At 43.6% G+C, this 22,218-nt stretch overlaps 1 protein-coding gene across 8 annotated transcripts in view; it reads right to left on the bottom strand.

The window, feature by feature from the left end:
* Window positions 1-1,475: 1,475 nt before the first annotated feature.
* The window catches only part of pknox2 (pbx/knotted 1 homeobox 2), a 189,235-nt gene continuing 168,492 nt past the window's right edge, over window positions 1,476-22,218 (bottom strand). For 4 of the 8 annotated variants that reach the window (XM_043676852.1, XM_043676850.1, XM_043676857.1 and 1 more), the window contains 3 exons: window positions 20,754-20,830; window positions 3,715-3,890; window positions 1,477-3,209 (listed from right to left, as the gene is read on the bottom strand). In XM_043676852.1, the coding sequence (XP_043532787.1) occupies window positions 2,983-3,209; window positions 3,715-3,890; window positions 20,754-20,830 (480 nt within the window). In that variant the 3' untranslated portion in view covers window positions 1,477-2,982. Of the gene's footprint in view, window positions 3,210-3,714; window positions 3,891-20,753; window positions 20,831-22,218 lie in introns of all 8 variants that reach the window. The other 4 variants (XM_043676856.1, XM_043676853.1, XM_043676854.1 and 1 more) reach the window with 4 other exon arrangements.

The following is a 22,218-nucleotide window of genomic DNA, read 5'->3' as shown; positions in this document are numbered from 1 at the left end:
ATTGCAGAAGCAGAATATTTAATGATGGGCATAGTTGTGAGGCATAGCCGAGTGGATCGACCCCAGCAGCAGAGGGAGCCTCAACATCTACATGTTCTTCCATCTGTCCCTTGGATGAGAGCAGCAATGGAGATATTGACAATGCACAAGAGAGATTACATCCTTGAGAAGGATTTCTTGATATTGTTCAATGTCTTAGCAACACAACAAGTGTGACCATCACTGACACGATGGGCTCCATCTTCAGTTTATTTGAATCCTGGATCAAATGTTCCTACAGGCAAACTGTGTCAGGGCATGTGTACAGAAAGGGCTTTGCAGAATCAATATATCTGTTCTTTCTGTAAATGATCAGCAAAATCCAGAAAAGATTTCTATGGGGATAACTGCAGACTGTTTCAGGACATGTGCACTAAATGGGGAGTGACCCATTTGACATTATCCCCACAATCCACACTTGAACGGTCTAGCAAAGCATATGGTATAGACTATCAAATTGGGTTGAGCACAAAACAAGATGGTATTTTTGTACAAAACCAAAGGAGGATGGATTATCAATCCCAGCGCAATTTATGTGCAGCAATCAAGTCACAGCCTTGTCCAGCAACCAGTTGTGTAATCAAAATACAGGACATTCTACTTCAATGACAGAGGAGAATGAGAGATACATGACTAGCCAGGAAACAGGGAACCAACAAAACTGTGCACTGGATGCACAGTAGGAGTTAACAGGTACAAATATTTGGATGCAAACAAAGATTTCTCAACCATGCAACCAATCTAGGTCATTCCAAAACATACAAAGTAAAATGGTGCTACATTGCAAAGGAGCAGAAAGCGGCTCAGAGCAACATAGGACACACCAATCATGTACAAAGAGAGTGAGAACGAATACTCCAAATATTTTGATTGTGTAGTGATGTTGAGTGACAGCAATCAGCAGACTGCCAGTCAAATTGTTAAGCATGTTCAGCAGAGAGCAATGCATACCGTTCCAGATGGGTATACAATCACCAGATCAGGGTGCATTGTCAAACGTCCAACGCATTACTGATGTCTGAAATACTAGTCCTTTAAATCGGTTTTACTTGCTTGAATTGTCATCACATGCTTTTGTCCAACTATGTGTATCTGTTTGGGATGTGCTTTTATCTCTGGAAAATAGGGGACGGTGAATTATGTCTCACAATCAGTTTGTCAGTGTACCATGAAGCGTCCTGCTCATGTTACCATCATTGGATGATAGCATGTGACCTGAGAGTTATGAAGATCTCATACTCCACCTGACATGAGATCATTGGAAACATGACCCTCTATTAGAAGCATACTTCCTTGTTGTAAGCTAACAGCCCAGGCACTTATGCATTTGAGGAATATGGTATTTGTACATAAAAATAGGTTGAGATTAATGACATAAATTAATTATTGTAGTAATTATTGTAATTACAATTAATTATTGTAATATTTATCCACACCCGGTTCCTTATGTTAAAAGAGATAACACAAGCATTTCTGCATCAGTCAAAATATCCTGCAGGAGGGCAAACTCACGGCCCCAAGTTGAACCTTGCCTTGACCAGGTATGTCAACACACAAATCCTTTTTGATAACACTCCAGATGACCATGGAACAAAGGCTGAATATGCTCCTCCTATTTTGTGGTCCTTTGAGGGTCAATCATGAAATGCTTGAGTGCTACTTGGCCTTAATTGTATTAAATATTGGTCTGCGAGTGCTACCTTATGATTCAGATACCTAGTAGACTGTATTAATCTGAAATAAGTTTGACAATAAAGGCCTTTTTAATCCCTTCTAGTCCTAAGGGAAACAAGAAGCAAGGAAGTGCCAAATCATACAGGCATAACTCCTTCAAATTTGTACAATATGGGAACAGGAAATGATTAAGCATATTATCACAATCACAGTGGAAGTGATTTCTTCAGAACCCAGCAAGACAGGCCATTCTCCTGTCGAACGCGGAAAATATCTAATGGAAAAGAAAAAGCTTCAATTTCACCTCTAGAAAACAGTATATTTTAGTGTTTGATTTATATTTGATAAATTTCTGGAGAGCTAATCAAAGACTGGAGTGCCTGGTTAGAAACCAGGCAAAGGGCAGTTCCAGGACATATCAAGATCTGGCACCATCGATTAACATCAAGGTAATAGTAAAAGCTTCATAGTTTCAAAACAAATCAGTCAGTCTGTAGGTTGCTGCGCAAGGTTACCAACACCCCGATCCCCCTACCTCATATTACGCTAGAGACTCCAAACATCAAACCTCGGGTCAGAGTAGCAAACACCAACCAGGATAAGAATCAAGGGGGCATTCAAAGATTGTGCTTTTTTAAAATATTATTTTTATAACTAAAATGTATCAAACAGGGCAAAAAAAAAAAAGGGCTTGGCTGGGGAGAGCAGCAGGAAGAGGAGGGACGCCATGTAACTGAAGAGCTAGGAAAGAACTCAATCAGCCTTGTCAGCTCTTTGCTGCTAACCCAGTCTCCAATTCAAATTGAGGTCCATCAGGTACTGGCGGCCAAGCGGGGAAAGGAGTGACCCGTGAAACAAACAGCTTCTGCCCTTTTTCAATCAATATTTATTTTGGTTGGAAAGCCAGGGTGAGAGCATGATGGACACAGTCTCACCGTTTCGCCCCTCTCTCCTTAGTGTTAGGAAACGCCTCAGACCAAATGTGAAGCCAGGAGTATCGAGGGCTGTGGAGACAACCACACCAGCCAAGTAAAAAATACAAATGTAAAACAAATGTTGAAAAAAAAATGAAGGATACATTCACAATAACATTCATTAATACCGAATAAATCACAAAATAGATTCTAGACACGGGGGCCTTCATTCTTATGACTGTCATCTTGATGTGACTTGTTCATAGAGAAGAGTCTTTCCTTTTTTTTAAAAAAAAAGTCCGCACACTGGTCAACTTTTTTTTTCCTTTGTCTCCTGTGTGTGCAAGCAGAGAAGTTAGTCGAGGGAGTCACTATTGTCCAGGCCCAGGTCATTAACATTTGTCGTCTGCAGTTCCCCGTTGTCATCGTCCTCATCCTCTTCCTCCTCTTCAATCTCCTCCTCATCGGTTCCATCCAACGAGTCATCGCCTGCATGGCCAGCCATCATGGCCTGCTGCATGGCGAGGGTGGCAGTGTCAGAGGAGAGTGACTGGAGACTGTCTATGGCCGCAGTCATAGTGCCTGAAAGGAAAAGGGTCCGTTATCACTTAGATTAATACGAGGGAGAAAAAGAGAGAGAAAGAGAAAGAAAGAAAGAAAAGAGAGAGAGAGAGAATGTGGGGGAAACAGAAAGAGTAATACAGGAAGTGGGTGAAATGGGGTTTGGTGGAAAGAGAGCGGGGGAGGTAGAAAGAAGGGGAGAAAGAGATAGGGAGATTGGAAGACAAAGAAAGCGAGAAAGCATGAAGGAAATGGAAAGTGAGATTGTTCGTGGGAGATAGAAAGACAGGAGATGGAGATGTACCAAAGTGAGGGGGTTGAAAGCAAATGGAGAAGATATAAACCGAAAGGAAAGTGAGAGACTGATGTCAAAGAAAAAGTGGCAGAGGAGAGAGGGGAGAGCAAGAGACAGTGAGGGAGAGAGAAAAAGAGTGAAGACACACACTGATTCCCGAGGCTGCAGGCACTGAAACATTGAGGCTTAATATGTGGTAGACACTGATGTATGTAGTCAATGCACACTTACTGTCTGGGTTGCTGGGATTCCCTCCTTGCTGCTGGAGTACTCCTGCTGCGATAGAATCTGGCCAGAAGCGCTGAGTTGGCCGGTGTTGGGATTTGATTTTCTTGGCTTTAGGAGCAGGGTCGGGATTACTGGCATCAAGCATTGGCTGGAGGATACGTCGCCTGGCATTGATAAACCTGGCAGGAGACAAGATGGGGTTAAATCAAACTTGAGCTACAGGGTATCCCTCCTCACGGGCAATGGTTTTGTTTCAGACCAATGATGTCCTTGGAACTGCAGCTCGCAGCCTCAAGATCTCAATCAGTAAGAACGACAAATGATGCAATATCATAGAAATTCCATGTTCTTCAAGCTACACACCCTATCTTGACAGAACATATCACCCACTTCCTTATCATTGGCGTTCCAGAATATTGGAATTTTCAACCTAACAGTGATGTGGGATTGCATCACCAGCATAAGAACAAAAGAACTGAGGGCAAGAGAAAGTAATTCAGTCCCTTGGGCCTGTTCTGCCACTTAATACAATTATGGTTGATCTCATCTTGTCCTCAGCTTCACCTTCCTGCACACACTGCAGAACCCTTTACCCCATTACTAATTATAAATCCTTAGTTTATGATTTGGAGATGCCGGTGTTGGACTGGGGTGTACAAAGTTAAAAATCACACAACACCAGGTTATAGTCCAACAGGTTTAATTGGAAGCACTAGCTTTCGGAGCGCCGCTCCTTCATCAGGTGGTTGTCACACCCTGAGAGCAAAGGAAAAGAACAATCTTCAAGAAGGAAGCCCATCAGAACCTGCTGAGGGTAGGAAGAAATGGACCACAGATGTGACTGTCAAGGTTAGAGTGGTGCTGGAAAAGCACAGCAGCTCAGGCAGCATCCAAGGAGCAGGAAAATCGATGTTTCAGGCTCCTGCCAAAACGTCGATTTTCCTGCTCCTCAGATGCTGCCTGACTTGCTGTGCTTTTCCAGCACCACTCTAACCTTGACTCTAATCTCCAGAATCTGCAGTCCTCACTTTCGCATTGATGTGACTGTGCCCGTTCTACCCACATTACAGGAACAGGTTTAAAGGAGTCGCTTCTTGAAGGCCGGCATCGGAGATATGTCCCACTCTGGGATTCTGCAAATCTTCCAGGTGCACACAGCGGGAAACTTTCTAAGTCACATTCTCCCATTGAATGCTGACCTCTCCTGCCAGGACTGATCATGGAATTAACTTCAGAAGTCACAAGATACTAGGTTAGAGTCCAACAGGTTTATTTAAAATCACAAAGCTTTTGGAGCACTGCTCCTTCATCAGATGATGGGACAGTGCTCCGAACGCTTGTGATTTTAAACAAACTTGTTCGACTGTAACCTGGTATCTTGTGACTTCTGACTCTGTCTATCCCAGTCCAACACCGGCACCTCTACATCATGGAATTCATTTCACATGATGGTGAGCTGGTTAATTACTGGTACTCAACAAACACTTTTGAAATGAATGAGTTAGTGACAGCATTGCAATAGTAGTTTGTCACTTTTCATCAACTCATATGACCATGTGAAACTTGATAACTTAAAGGCAAGGGGAATCCTGCTGCTGACTCATTACCTTCCTTTTTAGGGGGCAGTGTGATATTTGGGATCTGAGAGTTGGTCTATTATAAATGACCATCATTGTTATCCTTGATCTAATCTTCCCTCATGATGTGCCGTAGTCACAAAGTCATAGAGTCATAGAGATGTACAGCATGGAAACAGACCCTTCAGTCCAACTCGTCCATGCCAACCAGATATCCTAATCTAATCTAGTCCCCATTTACTAGCACTTGGCCCATATCCATCTAAACCCTCCCTATTCATATACCCATCCAGAAGCCTTTTAAATGCAATAATTGTACCAGCCTCCACCCCACTTCCTCTGGCACCTCCGATGCTCCAGGGAAAACAGCCCCAGCCTATTCAGCCTCTCCCGATAACTCAAATCCTCCAACCCTGAAAACAACCTTCTAAATCCTTTCTAAGCCCTTTCAAGTTTCACAACACCCTTCTGCTAGGAAGGAGACCAGATTGCATGCAATATTCCAACAGTGGCCTAACCTATCCTGAACAGCTGCAACATGACCTCCCATCTCCTACATTCAATACTCTGATCAATAAAGGAAAGCATACTAAACACCTTCTTCACTATCCTATCTACCTGCAATTCTACTTTCAAGGAACTATGAACCTGCACTCCAAGGTCGCTTTGTTCAGCAACACTCCCCAGGGCCTTATCATAAAGTGTATAAGTCCTGCTCTGATAGCTTTTTATCTTTAGATTAGATTATTTAGAGTGTGGAAACAGGTCCTTTGGCCCAATCAGTCCACACCGACCCTCTGAAGAGGAACCCACCCAGACCCATTCCCCTACATTTACCCCTTACCTAACACTACGGGCAATTTAGCACGGCCAATTCACCTGACCTGCACATTTTTGGACTGTGGGAGGAAACTGGAGCACCCGGAGGAAACCCACCACCCGGGGGAGAACGTGCAAACTCCACACAGACAGTCACCTGAGGCGGGAATTGAATGCGGGTCTCTGGCGCTGTGAGGCAGCAGTGCTAACCACTGTGCCACCATGCCACTTATGTTAGCTTCCACAGCATAAGAGCAAGAAAGGCATGAATGATGCAGTACTGAAAAAAAATCATCAGATATTTATCACGGTTTCTGCATTTTTTTTTAGATTAGATTACTTACAGTGTGGAAACAGGCCCTTCGGCCCAACAAGTCCACACCGACCCGCCGAAGCGCACCCACCCAGATCCATTCCCCTACATTTACCCCTGCACCTAACACTACAGGCATATTATATGGCTGGGTTAGTACTGAGCAATATAATCATGAACTATAGCATGTTCCCCTCAGCATACCATGCTATATGTGGACTCAGTGAATTGGGAACTGAGACGTTTACACTCTCAAGTCCCATACCATGATACCGGGATGATATCATAAGCAGGTCTCTGATAGGTATATTTAGCTTAGAGACATAATGGAATGGGGGCTGGGGGGAAGGAGGAGTGGGACTGACAGCTTTTGCATCATTTTGCAAGGTGGATGAATGGGGGTAAAAGAACTATTTGGGGAACCCAACATTCAGTGGTGATCATCATCAGATGCAAATGTGTAGGGGATGCCAGTCTGAAGGGGTTGTCATCTGATTTGTGAAAGATGGTGATCCTTTCTCTCAACTTCCATTTTAGGCCAGCATTTACTGCCTCTCCCAAATGGGCAGTAGAGAATCAACTACATTGCTGAAAGTCTGGAATCATATCTGATGGAAGACACAGGGCAGTGCCCAGTGGCTGTGGCCAAGATTAGCTGCCCAGCCTATTGTTGTCAAATAGCCCATTCCTGAAAGCCATTGGATCTTGGGAGCTGTGCTGGTGGACTGTGTCCCATCCATGGGATCAGCAGTTTCAGGAAGAAGAGGAAAAGAAGGAAATACAAAAAGACAAAAATCAAAACAAAATTCTAATAGAAAAATTTCCTGAAACTGGAGATCCTTATTCAGTGGCTGTCACTCCACCTGTTAATGAGGTCCTCAAACAGTGATTTCAGAAAGCCCAGGTGTCAGTATTGGTGGGCACAAACTGGAAGTAACAACAATGTCTATAAAACACCTTTCATCAAAAATAAAAAAAATCACAGCATTTTTCAGTGGTTTGCTGAAGAGGACATCTAGTTAGCTCAGGTGGTTAAACAGCTAAATCACTGTCATCAGGTTCAAGAATCACACAACACGAGGTTATAGTCCAACAGGTTTATTTGGAAGCACTAGCTTTCAGAGCACTGCTCCTTCATCAGGTGGTTGTGGAGTATAAGATCACAGGACACAGAATTTATAGCAAAAGTTTACAGTGTGATGTAACTGAAATTATATACTGAAAAAGACCTGGATTGTTTATTAAGTCTCTCAATCTTTTAGAAGGCATATTGGTTTCAGTTCTTTCATATGTAAATTCCAGAGCTTTCTTAAAGTTACATTCTCAAGTGAACTTTAACGATAGGTGCCATGTTGGCCCAGATAATGCATTGAAGGTGTGAGGTGCCCTGTGTGAGGCTGTCTGTGCCCCAATGTTCAGACTGATTCTAATCTAAAAAAGGGATTTACAGAAATATTATGTGAATTTGTCCTTGCAGAATTACATTTTACTTTGCTCAAAAACTGCATGAGTACATGTAAGATTCTGTAAATCCCTTTTTTAGATTAGAATCAGCCTGAACATTGGGGCACAGACAGCTTCACACAGGGCACCTCACACCTTCAATGCATTATCTGGGCCAACATGGCACCTACTGTTAAAGTTCATTTAAGAATGTAACTTTAAGAAAGCTCTGAAATTTACATATGAAAGAACTGAAACCAATATGCCTTCTAAAAGATGAGAGACTTAGCAAACAATCCAGGTCTTTTTCAGTATATAATTTCAGTTACATCACACTGTAAACGTTTGCTATAAATTCTGTGTCCTGCGATCTTATACTCCACAACCACCTGATGAAGGAGCAGTGCTCCTTCCAACTAAACCGGTTGGACTATAACCTCGTATTGTGTGATTTTTAACTTTGCACACCCCAGTCCAACACCGGCATCTCTAAATCAGATTAAAGCCGACAGCACAGGGCTTGATCCCTGTCCCCAAGTCTGCCATCACATCCTACCCAATAACAAAAAGAAATATGGCACTTTGCTACAGTTCAGCAAATAATTGTCAAGGACCTGTCTTTAGGCTGAGAGCCTGGGAAGAAGGATCATTTTAAAAGTGGCAAATTGAGCCACTGTTCATGGGAGCTTTATCAGATAATGAAAGTTGATGCCAACCTATTGGAGGAGGTATTAGGAGCCAAAGCTAGGTCAAAGCAGTAGATTGTAAGGTTATCTTAAAGGAAGTGAGAGAGATGAAGAGATTTAGAAATAGAATTTCTGAGTCTGGGAGTTATGTAGCTGAAAGCTCAATAACCAAAGGTGGAACAGATAAAGTGAGAGGTCCAGAGCTGGAGAGGCATCAGGATGCAGAGGGGGTGGGTGCATATGAAGGCCATAGAGATACTTGAAAAGGATGATGAGAATTTTAAATTCAAGCTGCTGTTGGACTGAAAACCATTGTAAATCTGAGGGAATATGAGTGAATGGGATTGAGGGTTATTTAGAATCCAAGAGGCAGTGTTTTCAGAGATGAGTTGAAATTTATGGAGGGTGAATGGTGCAGAACTACACAGGAACAGTCAAAAGCAATATCAGAAATAATTTATTTCCACACAGAGAGTGTGTCTAAAGTCCGGAATGTACTGCCTGACAGTGTGTTGGAGCCAATTCAATTGAAGCATTCTAAAGAGATTTAGATAGTCATTTGACAAGGATCAATGTATGGGGTTGTGGGGAGGAAGGCATTAAGTGAATTGCTTATTGGGAGAGCTGGTGTACACATGATGGGTCAAATGACCTCCTTATATGTTGTGCTGTGATTCAAACCTGGAGGTTAAGAGAAACAGGAGTAAGTTTCTGCTGCAGATTGAAGAACTGCTTCTTCCCCACTGTTATCAGACTTTCGATTGGACCTCCCAAACGTTAATCCTGATCTCTCTCTCTGCACCTTATCTGCGGCTGTAACACTGTATTCTGCACTTTGTTCTGTTACCCTGATACACTTTGTATGGTATGATCTGCCTGTAAAGCACATAAGTCAACACCTTTCACTGTAACTCAGTACATGTAACAACAATCAATAAATCAAATCAAATCAGAGGCGAAGGCGGGTCAGAAATAGTGTTTGAGAAGTCAAAGTAATCAATGGATTCTGCAATTCATGGAGATTTGCAACCAATAATTCCTACCGTTCTATAATCATATAGGATTCCAGTGTATTCTTTTGTGAAATCATTCACAACTTTTCTTCCTGTTTAAACTGAAGTTTTTTTTTATCCACATACCTCTGTGCTTTTAACATTGAATCCCAGGTACAAGTTATCTGGGACATAGCCGAGACAAGACACAGATCTCATGGCTTGCTTAGGTTTGGACTGGATGAGAGTGTTTCCATCTGGAAAGTTCTACATCTGCTGACCCCGCCTCTAACTACTTTGCTTTTAAGAAGGCATCAGTCATAGTTCCCACTAAAGTCAATTTCTCAAACCGAGGCAATTAATTGTTGAGGTTTTGATTTATTTTCATCCCCAGATCAAACTCTGGGGCGATTTCATTCTTCTCCGTTCTGCTCTTTTGTGAGAGTTTAGGCTCCACAGAGTGCAATCCTTATTGCAGCTTCTGCACCGACTGTTTCTTTAATCATTAATAAGCTGCCTGAAAAAGTGTTAAATACAACTGAAAGTTTCCAAAGCTAAGTTGGAGATGGATTGAAAAAGTTATTGCATAACGCGAAATCCTACCATCACCTGATATACTTTATTAACTTCAATCAGACAGTCAAGCACAAAAAAAAAGGCTTGTGCGAAACGAAGGTCAAATTCAAAAGGTGGCTGTATTACACGCAGTATAAACAGTACACAAGTATGAAGTGCGGAGAGAAATGGGGACCAAGGGGAGAAGAATACAAGAGGGCAGGTCTGGTAGATGAAAGAAGGGAGGAGGTTAAACAGAAAGTGGTTGAAAATCAGGAGGGAAGGAGAAAAGGTAGGTGGTGGAAGAAGGGAGAAGATAAAGAGAGGGAGAAAGCCAAAAACTACAAAGATTCAAAAGGTGAAGGGATGGAGAGGAAGCAAGAACTAGGGGCAAGAGAAGAAAAGAGTGAAAAGACAAAGAAAGTGAGGGAAACAGTAAGAAAGAAAATATACGATAATTGGGGATTAGGTGGAGAAATCATAGGAAATAATGGGTGAGCCAAATCAAGGATAAAGCTAAGAAGGAGATGATGAAAGCTAATGGATACAGCACAAAAGGCAGGGAAACAAAATAAAAATGGTGCAAGGGAGATTGAAGAGAGTCATGCTAATCAGAGAGAGCAAAGCCCAAAGAATATTACATAGCAAAGTAACATGAGCACACTAATACCTTGGAGGAAGTGAACATTTCTCCAGACTTCAGGTTAGTTCTGGATTGTGTGGTTGCAATTCAGAAGGGGCAGAAACTGAGCCCAAGCTCAATGTTCTGTCTGCAGTAATTTGACAAATGGTCCTGATGACACTGTGTGAATGGTAAAGCCAAGTTGCCTGAGTAAAGCAGGAGATTTGCCTCCTGCAATCAGACATGAAGCATATCTCAGCACAGCAAATGAGATCCAGAGCAGCAATTCAGATTTAGATGCCTCCTTAGTATAGGAATGCTGAGGGAATCTGTAAAAAATTCTTTGAATGGTGTTTGCAAAGACCGACCAACAATGAATGTCTTTTAAACTCAAGGCAATAAAAGCAGCCAGGTGCTTTATACAGGTAAAGGAAACAAAAGGAACACTGGATTAACTTGAAGAAATGATTTTTAAGCAGGAGATCTTAACAACGAGAATGGAAGAGATGAATAGGTGAAGAGATTGAATTCCACAGCATGGGACTTGACAGCTGAAGTCACAGCAGCTAATTATGTATCAGTTAATTGAATACAGATCAGGGTTTAATTGGAGAGCATTCTGATCTTTTTGGCTCAGTTTCAGAGTTCAGGGTATATTTACTTATTTAACCAGTGGGACAATCTAAAAAAAAATCTCAAATAAAGGGGCGGTCAACTGCTATCTTAGTGGTTTCATTTCCATATAGGGAAGCACAGTGACTTAGTGGTTAGCACTGCAGCCTCACAGCACCAGGGTCCCAGGTTCGATTCCAGCCTCAGGTGACTATATGTGTGGAGTTTGCACATTCTCCCTGTGTCTGTGTGGGTTTCCTCCGTGTGCTCCGGTTTCCTCCCACAGTCCAAAGATGTGCAGGTCAGGTGAATTGGGCATGCTAAATTGCCCATAGTGTAGGTGCCTTAGTCAGAGGGAAATGGGTCTGGGTGGGTTACTCTTCGGAGGGTCGGTGTGGACTGGTTGGCTGAAGGGCCTGTTTCCACACTGTAGAGAATCTAATCATAACAGCCCATGCAATTGAAGCTTATCAGCACATTAGACAGAGTCATCTTTTGCCTACAAATGCACAATGGATAAAGGTTGACTGATGGGGGTGTACTGAAATAAAAATAATTCTGATTTTATTTGTAGTTTAACACAGAGTTGAGATTCCCTCTTTGACTACAATTTCCACAATCGCAAACAACCTTGAAGCAGCTTCAAACTCGGTACACACCTATTGTTAATAGCTACCTGTCGCCAGGGCAACAGGCCACAACTGGCAAGTTCAGCTGCTGCCGTAGTTTCACTTAAGCTAAAATAGAATACTGTGATTGATCAAAACAAAATAGACATGTGAGGTAACTTCTACTTTTAAAAGAGAAGGACAAGGTTGATGGAAGGTGGAATGACTGAACTCTTGCAAGAAGATTTTCTCTGAGAGTGTAGTGGGGGAGGAGTGAAGAGCTGGGGGTGGACAGTTCAGGGGTGAGATATTACTTTCTGCACCCATTGGGCCATCAGGCTAGTACAGTAATACATTATATACTCTTTAATGTCAGCTGTGGCTCATTTTGCTAGTATACGGTATGTTCAATGTGACTGCGCTACAAAAAACATTTAGCAATGATTGTTATTTGAAAGGATTCTCCACTTGGTCCACTCTCCACTCTTCTCTTTTCCCCACAGCTCTTTCAATTTCTCACTTTTTATCCATTTTTAAAGAGGAAAAAAAGCGGTTATTAATTCTCCTTCTATTGGAGCATTCTGCATCCTAATAACTCATTGACTAAATTCATTTCTCTCAACCTCTGCCTTGCAAGTTGGCTGATGAGTGGCACATAGAGCACCAAAAATTATTTTTAAAAAAGTACATACAAAATAGAAACTGCAATTATGTAAGACACCAAGATGTTGTAACTTTAAAATTCCATATAATCCTTACATGTGGAAGTTGGTCATTTGGCCCATCAAGTCCAAATCAACCCGCTGAAGAGCATACCATCCAGATCCACCCCTTTTTCCCCCCATACCCTTGCATTTCCCATAGCTAACTCACACATCCTGGACACTGTGGGCAATTTAGGATGTCCAGTCCACCCAGCCATTACGTCTTTCGACTGAGGGAGGAAACCGGAGCACCCAGAGGAAACCCACACAGACACGGGGAGAATGTGCAAACTCCACACAACAATCACCCAAGGCTGGAATCGAACCCAGGATCCCGCCACTGTGAGGCAGCAGTGCTAACCACTGAGCCACCAGATTGCCCTAAAATGTCATAAAGTGCTTTATAGTTAATGTAAATACTTTTGTATTATATGAAATATATCCTTTTAACAGGAATGTGTTTTTTTAAGCAGTATTGGCTGAGGGATAAATACAGACCAAAGCACCAAGCAGAGTTACCCTGCTCCACGTGGGACTTAATCCAAGGCATCCTTTATACAAAAAACATTTAGCAATGATTGTTATTTGAAAGGATTCTCCACTTGGTCCACTCTCCACTCTTCTCTTTTCCCCACAGCTCTTTCAATTTCTCACTTTTTATCCATTTTTAAAGAGGAAAAAAAGCGGTTATTAATTCTCCTTCTATTGGAGCATTCTGCATCCTAATAACTCATTGACTAAATTCATTTCTCTCAACCTCTGCCTTGCAAGAGGTTGCTCAGAGCACCGGGGACCCGGGTTTGAATCTAGCCTCGGGTGACTGTCTGTGTGGAGTTTGCACATTCTCTCCGTGTCTGTGTGGGTGAATGTAGATTTCTCCAGCTTCCTAATTTCCCCTCCCCACATCTTATCTCAGACCCAAACCCCGGATTCAGCACCGCCCACTTGACCTGCAATCTTCTTCCCGACCTCTCCGCCCCCACCCGCTCTCCGGCCTATCACCCTCATCCTCCCCTCCTTCGTATTCTCAGTGCCCCTTCCCCAAATTCCCTCCTCCCTACCTTTTATCTCAGCCCACTTGGCACACCAGCCTCATTCCTGAAGAAGGGCTCATGCCCGAAACGTCGATACTCCTGCTCCTCGGATGCTGCCTGGCCTGCTGTGTTTTTCCAGCACCACATTTTTCAACTGTGTGGAGTTTGCACATTCTCCCAGTATCTGCATGGGTTTCCTCCAGGTGCTCCGGATTCCCCCCAGAGTCCAAAAATGTGCAGCTTAGGTGAATTGGTCATACTAAATTGCCCACAGTGTTCGGTGCATTAGTCAGAGGGAAATGGAGAAAGTGAGGACTACAGATGCTGGAGATCAGAGCTGAAAATGTGTTTCTAGTAAAGCGCAGCAGGTCAGACAGCATGCAAGGAGCAGGAGAATCGACGTTTCGGGCATGAGCCCGAAGCCCTCCTGAAGAAGGGCTCATGCCCGAAACATCGATTCTCCTGCTCCTTAGATGCTGCCTGACCTGCTGCGCTTTTCCAGCAACACATTTTCAGCTCAGAGGGAAATGGGTCTGGGTGGGTTACTCTTCGGAGGGTCGGTGTAGACTTGTTGGGCCAAAGGGCCTGTTTCCACACTGTAGGGATTCAATGGCAATCTGGACTTGGCAAGTCAGACAGGACATGGTTTATTTATTTATCAGATGACAGCACCTCCAACAATGCAGAGCTTCATCAGGACTGCAGGGGAATATTAAGATTTTGTCCTCCAGCCTCTGACTGAAAATGAGCCACAGCTGACATTAAAGAGCAAGTAATATATTACTACAATGAGTTATGTAAAAACCAGAAAGTGCTGGAAATGACTGACACTGAGCATCGTTGTGTTTTGTGTTCCTGTTTCAGAATTTGTATGTACACTGCATTTTGCTTTTGTATGACTGCGTTTATTGCCCATACAGTATGATTATTGATAACGTCTAGCAATTCAACAACAAAAAAAATCAGAGCTGTTTCACCCAATTAGCCTTTGAAGCTTGGGATTCAGCAGTTGCCCTTTTGTGTTCCAATTTGATCACTGAAGCCAGGATATGTTTCAACCTTAATGCTAACTTGGTGTCCCTCTCTCCATACAGTGTTAGACTTGCTGGGTTTCCCTCTCACTTTCTGTTTTTATTTCAACAATTCCTGCCTCAAGATGGCAGCACCGCACTGGAACATAACACTGGCCCAGTCAGTCATTCAGTGCTGTGAGAGACTTGGTTGGTTAATGACACCCTATGGACACAGAATGTCGACAGGAATTTTCCAGAAAGTTCTCAGAAACAGTGAAGCACTTTTTTTGGGAAAAGCTGGAAAAGCACTTATTAATCCATTTGTGTCTCCTCACAAAGTTTATCTCTGTAATGTTATTGAAATAAAGAACGGTGGGACAGAAAAAAATGCAGTGAAGGACCATTTGATACACTGACAGGCTAAATCGTTAAATTATTTCTGGGATTTGTGTTTCACAGGTCACTGCAGTCTTGTAAATCATCAAAAAAGCCAGTAATGAGCACAACTTCTCTGATGTAAAATCTATTGTAATCTTAGCTGTCACCTGATCCTGCAGCATGACATCAGTGTTTTATTTTAAACATAAATTGGTTTAATTGTGGTAATCATGTTGCATGCATTGTGTTTAAGGATACAAACCATTAGCATTGAAGTAATTCTAGTTAGTATCATATTACCCTCACTGTGAACTTTCCACAGTGAGAGGTAAATATGCAGCAATATTATCCCAGACAGAACCCCTGAGCCAAATAATCCTGTCGTAAAGGCCCAGAGGATCCTGTTCATATGCTTAGCTTCCCTTTTGCTATATCCTGATGCATCATATGTTCATGAAGTCAAGTGTGATGGAAGGAGGTGGGAGGGTATTTGGCACTCCCAGCTCACCCGTGCTCAGAAACTGACAGCTTCAGTGTCAATTCTGCACAGGACTGGGCTCAGACTGTCCAAACAGTTCACTTCAGACCCGGCCTGCCAAAAGACAAGGGAATCGTTGATGCCATTAGTCCGGGTCCAGATTGCAGCTCGCAGTGGTGAAAGGACTGTTTCTAGCCTACTGCACAATACACCCAGTCACACGAGAGACAGAGAAATCAAGGGCTGAACAGCGTTGAGGGCTGAATGGCCTACACCTATTTTCTGGATTGCCAACTCTCCCAAGTTGCCCCAGAGTCTCCGGAAATTGAAGAAAAATCATTGTGTTAGAATAATGGGCATCTTATTGATTGACTGTAAATGCTGTTTTGTTGATCCCTAGGAACAGCATTGGAGGTGGGGGACAAGGAATTAATAAATGTCATTTGATGAGTAAATGTTATCCAATAAAGAACCGATGATCATATTCACTACCCAATTGGTGAGTGAAGGTGCTGCACCATAAGGCTGACATGTTAGGAAACTCATGACTTGAGGTCATGTGATTAAACTAGGGACCTGCCCAATCATAGTTGACAACATAATCCATTGCTGAAAATGTGTTTCTGGAAAAGCGCAGCAGGTCAGGCAGCATCCAAGGAGCAGGAGAATCAACGTTTCGGGCATGAGCCCTGAAGAAGGGGTCATGCCCGAAACGTCGATTCTCCTGCTCCTTGGATGCTGCCTGACCTGCTGCGCTTTTCCAGCAACACATTTTCAGCTCTGATCTCCAGCATCTGCAGTCCTCACTTTCTCCTCAAAGAACATAACCCATTGCCCTTGTCATTCACCAAAGTTGCCTACTACAACCCATGATGGACACCTTTATGCAAAACCGGTTCATGTGATACTGCACCCACCTCCTCCATTCAGCGTGACATGGATAAACAGAAATAAGAGGATTTAAATATTACATAAAAATGTCTGTGTATGTGATTTGTGCTAGAAATTAGTGAAGGACAGAAACAAAGAGAAAGAAAAGTTATGAAGTATAAAATGATCAAATTGGCATGAGCCCCATCACACTTCCAGCTGGGTATTAAAGAAATGAGACCTTCGATTACAATGTTCAAACTTCCCTGGATTTTGGAAAAGTTTTTGGAAAACAGCAAATTCAATTCACATAAATGGGGAACACACAAGCCACCTGTCCCATCAGTGAGTTCAAGGTCAGTAATTGGAAGGTTTCTGCTTCCATTTGAGGACACAGGAAGTGAGCACTTGGAAAAGGAGAAGTTGATTATGGGTTGGCTATGTTTTTGAAAGGCAGCTCACATTCTGCCCTAAAAGAGTTTATGTTAAGAGTTACTTAGGATGATGGGACCAGAACGTCATTCACTGTCTGATTTCCAGTGATGTTAATTCGAAAACCAGTCTGTTCAGTTGGGGAGGTCACAACAAACACCATGCCAGTATGGGATGAGGAGCAGGGAAGTTCTCTCCCCAGGGGTTCAAGACAATAGTAACCTCCGAATCAGGATGACTAAAACTGGTTACAGTCACATTTCAGTTTGTGGGATCCTGCTGTGCACACAATGGCTTCTGCTGTTTCCAGCATTGCAACTGTGACTACAATCCAAACACACTTCGTCGACTGGGGAGCCATCTTTTATTTTCAAATAAATCTGAGGAAATTCCCCACAGTGACTGCCAGCTGAAACTGCTTCCCCTGGATTTGGGCTTGAAGTAGTTTGAAGGTGGAAAGCTGGGCTGAGACAAAAGAAATATTCTCAAATTGGCCAAAAGTGACATGCATTGTTCTCCAATACACCGGATGGGGCCTTTAGCTTTTTGGATCAAAAGGTTTGATTAGAATTGATCACAGGCTTCAAGTGATAATGAGTAAAGAGGTTTAGTGAACTGTGAATAGAACATGATATTAAATAACTCAATGGCTGCAACTCAATCTGATGGATATAATAATGGTAAACAGGAAAACAGTCAAAATTAGTAATAAAACAGAACTGGGAGGTGTGTGTGTAGAAGGAATGACTTTGAACAGAGTGAGAATGAAGGCAAGAAATGGAGGTCAGTGAGGTGAGGGGGAGGTGAGGGAAGAGAGCGCGAAGCCTGGGGTGGCTGGGTGAAGAAAGTGAAGGCAGGGGAGGGGCAAGGGACTGCAGGTAGGGAGGGAGATGACAGTGCAGGTGGGGGAGGGGGAAGAGGGTGAAAGTTGCAAAGACGGTTCAGATGGGGTGAGGGGGAACGCAGTGGTGAAGAGGGAGAGAGTGAAGGTGAATGGTGGTCATAAAGGAATGTGTGAGACTGCAGCAGTGACAAAGAATCTTCTGATACACAAGTAGCAGATCATTTTGAGGGATGATGGGCCAAGCTAACCTGCAAGTTGAACATCCTCCTGATTGATAGACACATCATCAACTACAGTGTCCACAGTTTCGCCAAAATAAATGGAAAATATGGTAAGATTAGTTTAACCATGATTCAGCGTAACGACAACCCGCTAACCAGGCGTCCCAGCAACATGCAGTCACCTTTGATTGGGGATAACCCGGGGATTACTGCAGGATATTCCTTGGATTGGAGCAGCCTCTGAAATGCCTGTGGTCTGGACAACGTCCGTCTGCAGAACACTCTCAGCACAGTTTTCTCTTTCTCAAAAGAGATATCTGAAATTATTTCCGTTGGAGGCTATCACTGGGCCAACCGCTTTCAATGCACTGTGTGGGTAGGAGTGAACCACAGTGCTCAGCTTAATTTGACCGTAAAGTGTCCCTTTGTTTCTGCCTCCCTCCCACCTCCCTAAATCTATCTGTTCCACTTCACCATAAAGCCAGGGCTAAAAGCAGGGATAATGGCTGAATTCTTCCACAGGGATAGGGCCTGCTGTGCCTTGGATTCTCTGCTCAGTGAACAGCTGAACTGTAGCAGGCCCTTACACAAGGCTCGCTTTGTCTGTCACTTTCCTTTTAACCCCAGGCGGTGGTGGATGCCTTAGAGCCAGGTTGGCTGCAGCACATTCAATAAGCTTTCTGTCAAAATGGCTCATGATCCACTACCAGCAGAATCACTTTCTATTAACTCCTTGCGTGGTTTGTGCCAGGCAGCACCATTGTCACGGTGATGCGCCAGTCTAAGGAGAAGACGTATTGTTAATGATATGGAGTGATGTGCCAAGTGCGGTTCAGTCACGGGAGGAACAGCACAGACCAGGACAGATAACTACCAGTGAGTAAGGCATTGGGAAAATATCTCCAGGAACTGGATAAATGAAGTCAGTCTGTCCACATCTCCCCATGCGCCAGTGAGGAGTAACTGCCTCAGGGACTTCATCTCGGCGGTGAACAGTCTGAAATTTGTGCATCTTCTTAAGTATAAGAAGGGGTGGTATTCAGTTCTTGAGTCTGCTTTATCTTTTGAATTGTATCCTGGCTGGTCGGCAGCTCAGTTTCACTCTCTGTCATTGCTCTGACCCCCTTGACAGCCACACCCAACAAACCCACCAATCTCGCACTCCAGGGACCCGGGTTCGATTCCAGCCTTGGGCAACTGTCTGGGTGGAGTTAGCACATTCTCCCCGTGTCTGCGTGGCACATTTTCCCAGTGTCTGTGTGGGTTTCCTCCAGGTGCTCCGGTTTCCTCCCATTATCCAAAGATGTGCAGGGTCAGGTGAATTGGCCATGCTAAATTGCCCATAGTGTTCAGGGATGTGTAGGTTAGGTGCAATAGTCAGGGGAAATGTAGAGTAATAGGGTCGGGGTGGGTTACTTTTCAGAGAGTCAGTGTGGACTTGTTGGGTCAAATGGCCTGTTTCCACACTGTAGGGATTCTGTGAGACTTCATTTCCCTTTGTGTGAAAAACGTTCTTCTTGTTTCACCTTTACCGGACCTACGCTACTTGTAAGATTATACTCTCTTGTGTCTGTCACTTTCATAGAAACACTTCATTTTATTTATTTGCTTCCATTTGTTCATGGAATGTGAACATTGCTGGCTGCAGCTGTGTTTACTACCCATCCCTAGTTGCCCGTGAGAAGGTGGGTGAATTGCTTTCTTGAACTGCTGCAGTCCATGTGAGTAGATCCACTAACCCCAGTGACACTGAGGAAACAGCAATATAATTCTAAGTCTGGATGGTGAGTGGCATGGAGGGGAACTTACAGGTTCCCATCTGTCTGCTGCCCTTGCCCTTCTTGGTGGTAGTGGTCATGGGTTTGGAACATGCCGACTTTTGCAATCCTGATTTGAAGCATTATTTAAATGGACTGAAATTGGCCAAGTTGCCTTTTGAACTCAGCAGGTCTGGCAGCATTTGCGGAGAGAAAGCAGAGTTAACTTTTTGTGTCCAATGACCCTTCTTTAGAATGGGTCAAACACGAAACATTAATCCTGCTTTCTCTCCACAGGCGCTGCTAGTGCTGCTAAGTTTTTCCAGCAATTTCTGTTTCTGATTTTCCAGCATCGGCAGTTCCTTGACCTTTTCGTGCCTTTTGTTCACATTATCCCCCATGCCCAAGATTACTGGGTGTGAAATCAGTTGAAAGCACAGAGACAGAAGATTATTCTTAATTTCCCAGAAATAGTTCACCAGTTGTTACTAAGGAAGCTGTTTTAAAATTAAGACAAAAAGGTATAATTTTAATTGATACGATACTTGGGTTAACATGGTGGCAGATGCGAGATTTAAAGTATATGGCTGCATCCCAAGGTATCACATTAAAAAAAATTCTAGTTGTTAATAAGATGGCCAAACAGTGGAAGAGATGTGATTCTATTAGTCAGAGAAAGGAGAGTGAAAACCCCATATACTAAGTTCCAATTGATAATGCGACAAGCTACATAAACTGCAGCCATGTTGTTCAGTTGACTCCACAATGTATTCTTGTTCCTTCGCTGAAGCTCTTTAAAATTTGGTAACTGAAGTACAGAAACCTGAGCCAACATATAAGTTCCTCTACTTGATTGTGTATGTGCAGAATTAGCTGATCTCAGATGGCTCAGTGGGGATTGCTAAACTTCTGCAGGCTTGAGTTACTGGCCAGGATTTGTCCCTCATGAGCTCCCGTAGCTCGTTACTCTACTGTCAGTTCGCTCCTCTCGAAAGATCAGACAGGCTCATTAAATCACAGCTAGAAATGAAACATACTTCAGAAGCAGCCCTGATTCTCCACATAGATTTCAAACAGCACTTACCAGTTGTTGACCTGTAAGAGCGTGAGGCTGGTTTGTCCAGCTATCTGTCTCTTCTCATCCTCTGTAGGGTACGGATGCTGAAGAGAGAAACAGAACATTCCCATCAGAACAGCTGTACCAATTTACAGACCCAGCAGTTGCCAGTTCTCACAGAGAAACTTATCCTGGAGACAGCACAGCTGCCCCAAGCCACCCTGGGGACATGTTACTCAAGTTGGCTTCAGTTTACACTCTAGACCAGCAGCCCTGACGTAGCTGAGTACTGCCGAGTCTTAGCAATTAAAGTAATCACCCTGAGTCAACATACTAGAAGGGTCCGAGATTCAACCTTAACTGTGAAGTTACCTGGGCATTAGGGAAGATGCAATTTATTTTACTGGTTCCATGGGATGTGGATGTTGCTGGCAATTACTGCAAATGATGCCCATTCCCAGGATTTAGATGTTTCAGGTGTGATAGAAAGGGAGGTAAAAAGGGTGGGAGAGTTGCATTGCTGGGAAAGGAGTACCTTACAACTGTACTGAGGGAGGATACATCAGAGGACTCATGCAGTGAGGCAGTATGGGGAGAACTCAGAAATAGGAAAGGTGAAGTCACAACACTGGGGGAATACTACAGGCCCATGACAACCAGCGGAAGATAGAGGACAGAATGCGTAGACAGATTTTGGAAAGATGTAAAAACAGCAGGATTGCTGTGGTGGGTCATTATAACTTCCCCTATATTGTCTGAGACTCACTATGTGTGAGGGGTTTGGAAGGGGCAGATTTTGTAAGGAACATTCTGGAGGGATTCTTGACACAGTATATAAACAGTCTAACCAGGGAAGGGTTATACTGGACCTGGTTTTGGGAAATGAGCTGACCAAGTGAGTGAAGTTTCAGTGGGGGTGCATTTCTGGGGTAATGACCATAATATTGTAAGTTTTACGTTACCCATGGACAGGGATAACAGCAGCCCTTGGGTGAAGGTGGGGAAGGCAAACTACAGCAATATTAGGCAGGAAGTGGAGAACTTTAATTGGAGGCAGTTGTTTGAGGGTAAATCTACATCAGACATGTGGGAGTATCTCAAATGGCAGTTGATGAGATTTCAGGAATGGCACATTCCTGCGAGAATGAAGGACCAGTATGGCAAGTTACATGAACCTTGGATGATCTTGGTAAGAAAGAAAAAGGAAGCATACATGGGCGGCACGGTGGCACAGTGGTTAGCACTGCTGCCTCACAGCGCCAGAGACCCGGGTTCAATTCCCGCCTCAGGCGACTGACTGTGTGGAGTTTGCACGTTCTCCCCGTGTCTGCGTGGGTTTCCTCCGGGTGCTCCGGTTTCCTCCCACAGTCCAAAGATGTGCAGGGTCAGGTGAATTGGCCATGCTAAATTGCCCGTAGTGTTAGGTAAGGGGTAAATGTAGGGGTATGGGTGGGTTTCGCTTCGGCGGGTCGGTGTGGACTTGTTGGGCCGA

This window comes from Chiloscyllium plagiosum, chromosome 35 (genome assembly GCF_004010195.1).
Source record: "Chiloscyllium plagiosum isolate BGI_BamShark_2017 chromosome 35, ASM401019v2, whole genome shotgun sequence".
Lineage (NCBI taxonomy): Eukaryota > Metazoa > Chordata > Chondrichthyes > Orectolobiformes > Hemiscylliidae > Chiloscyllium > Chiloscyllium plagiosum.
The sequence above is the reverse complement of the archived record's forward strand: the minus strand, read 5'-3'. Positions and strand labels throughout refer to the sequence as shown.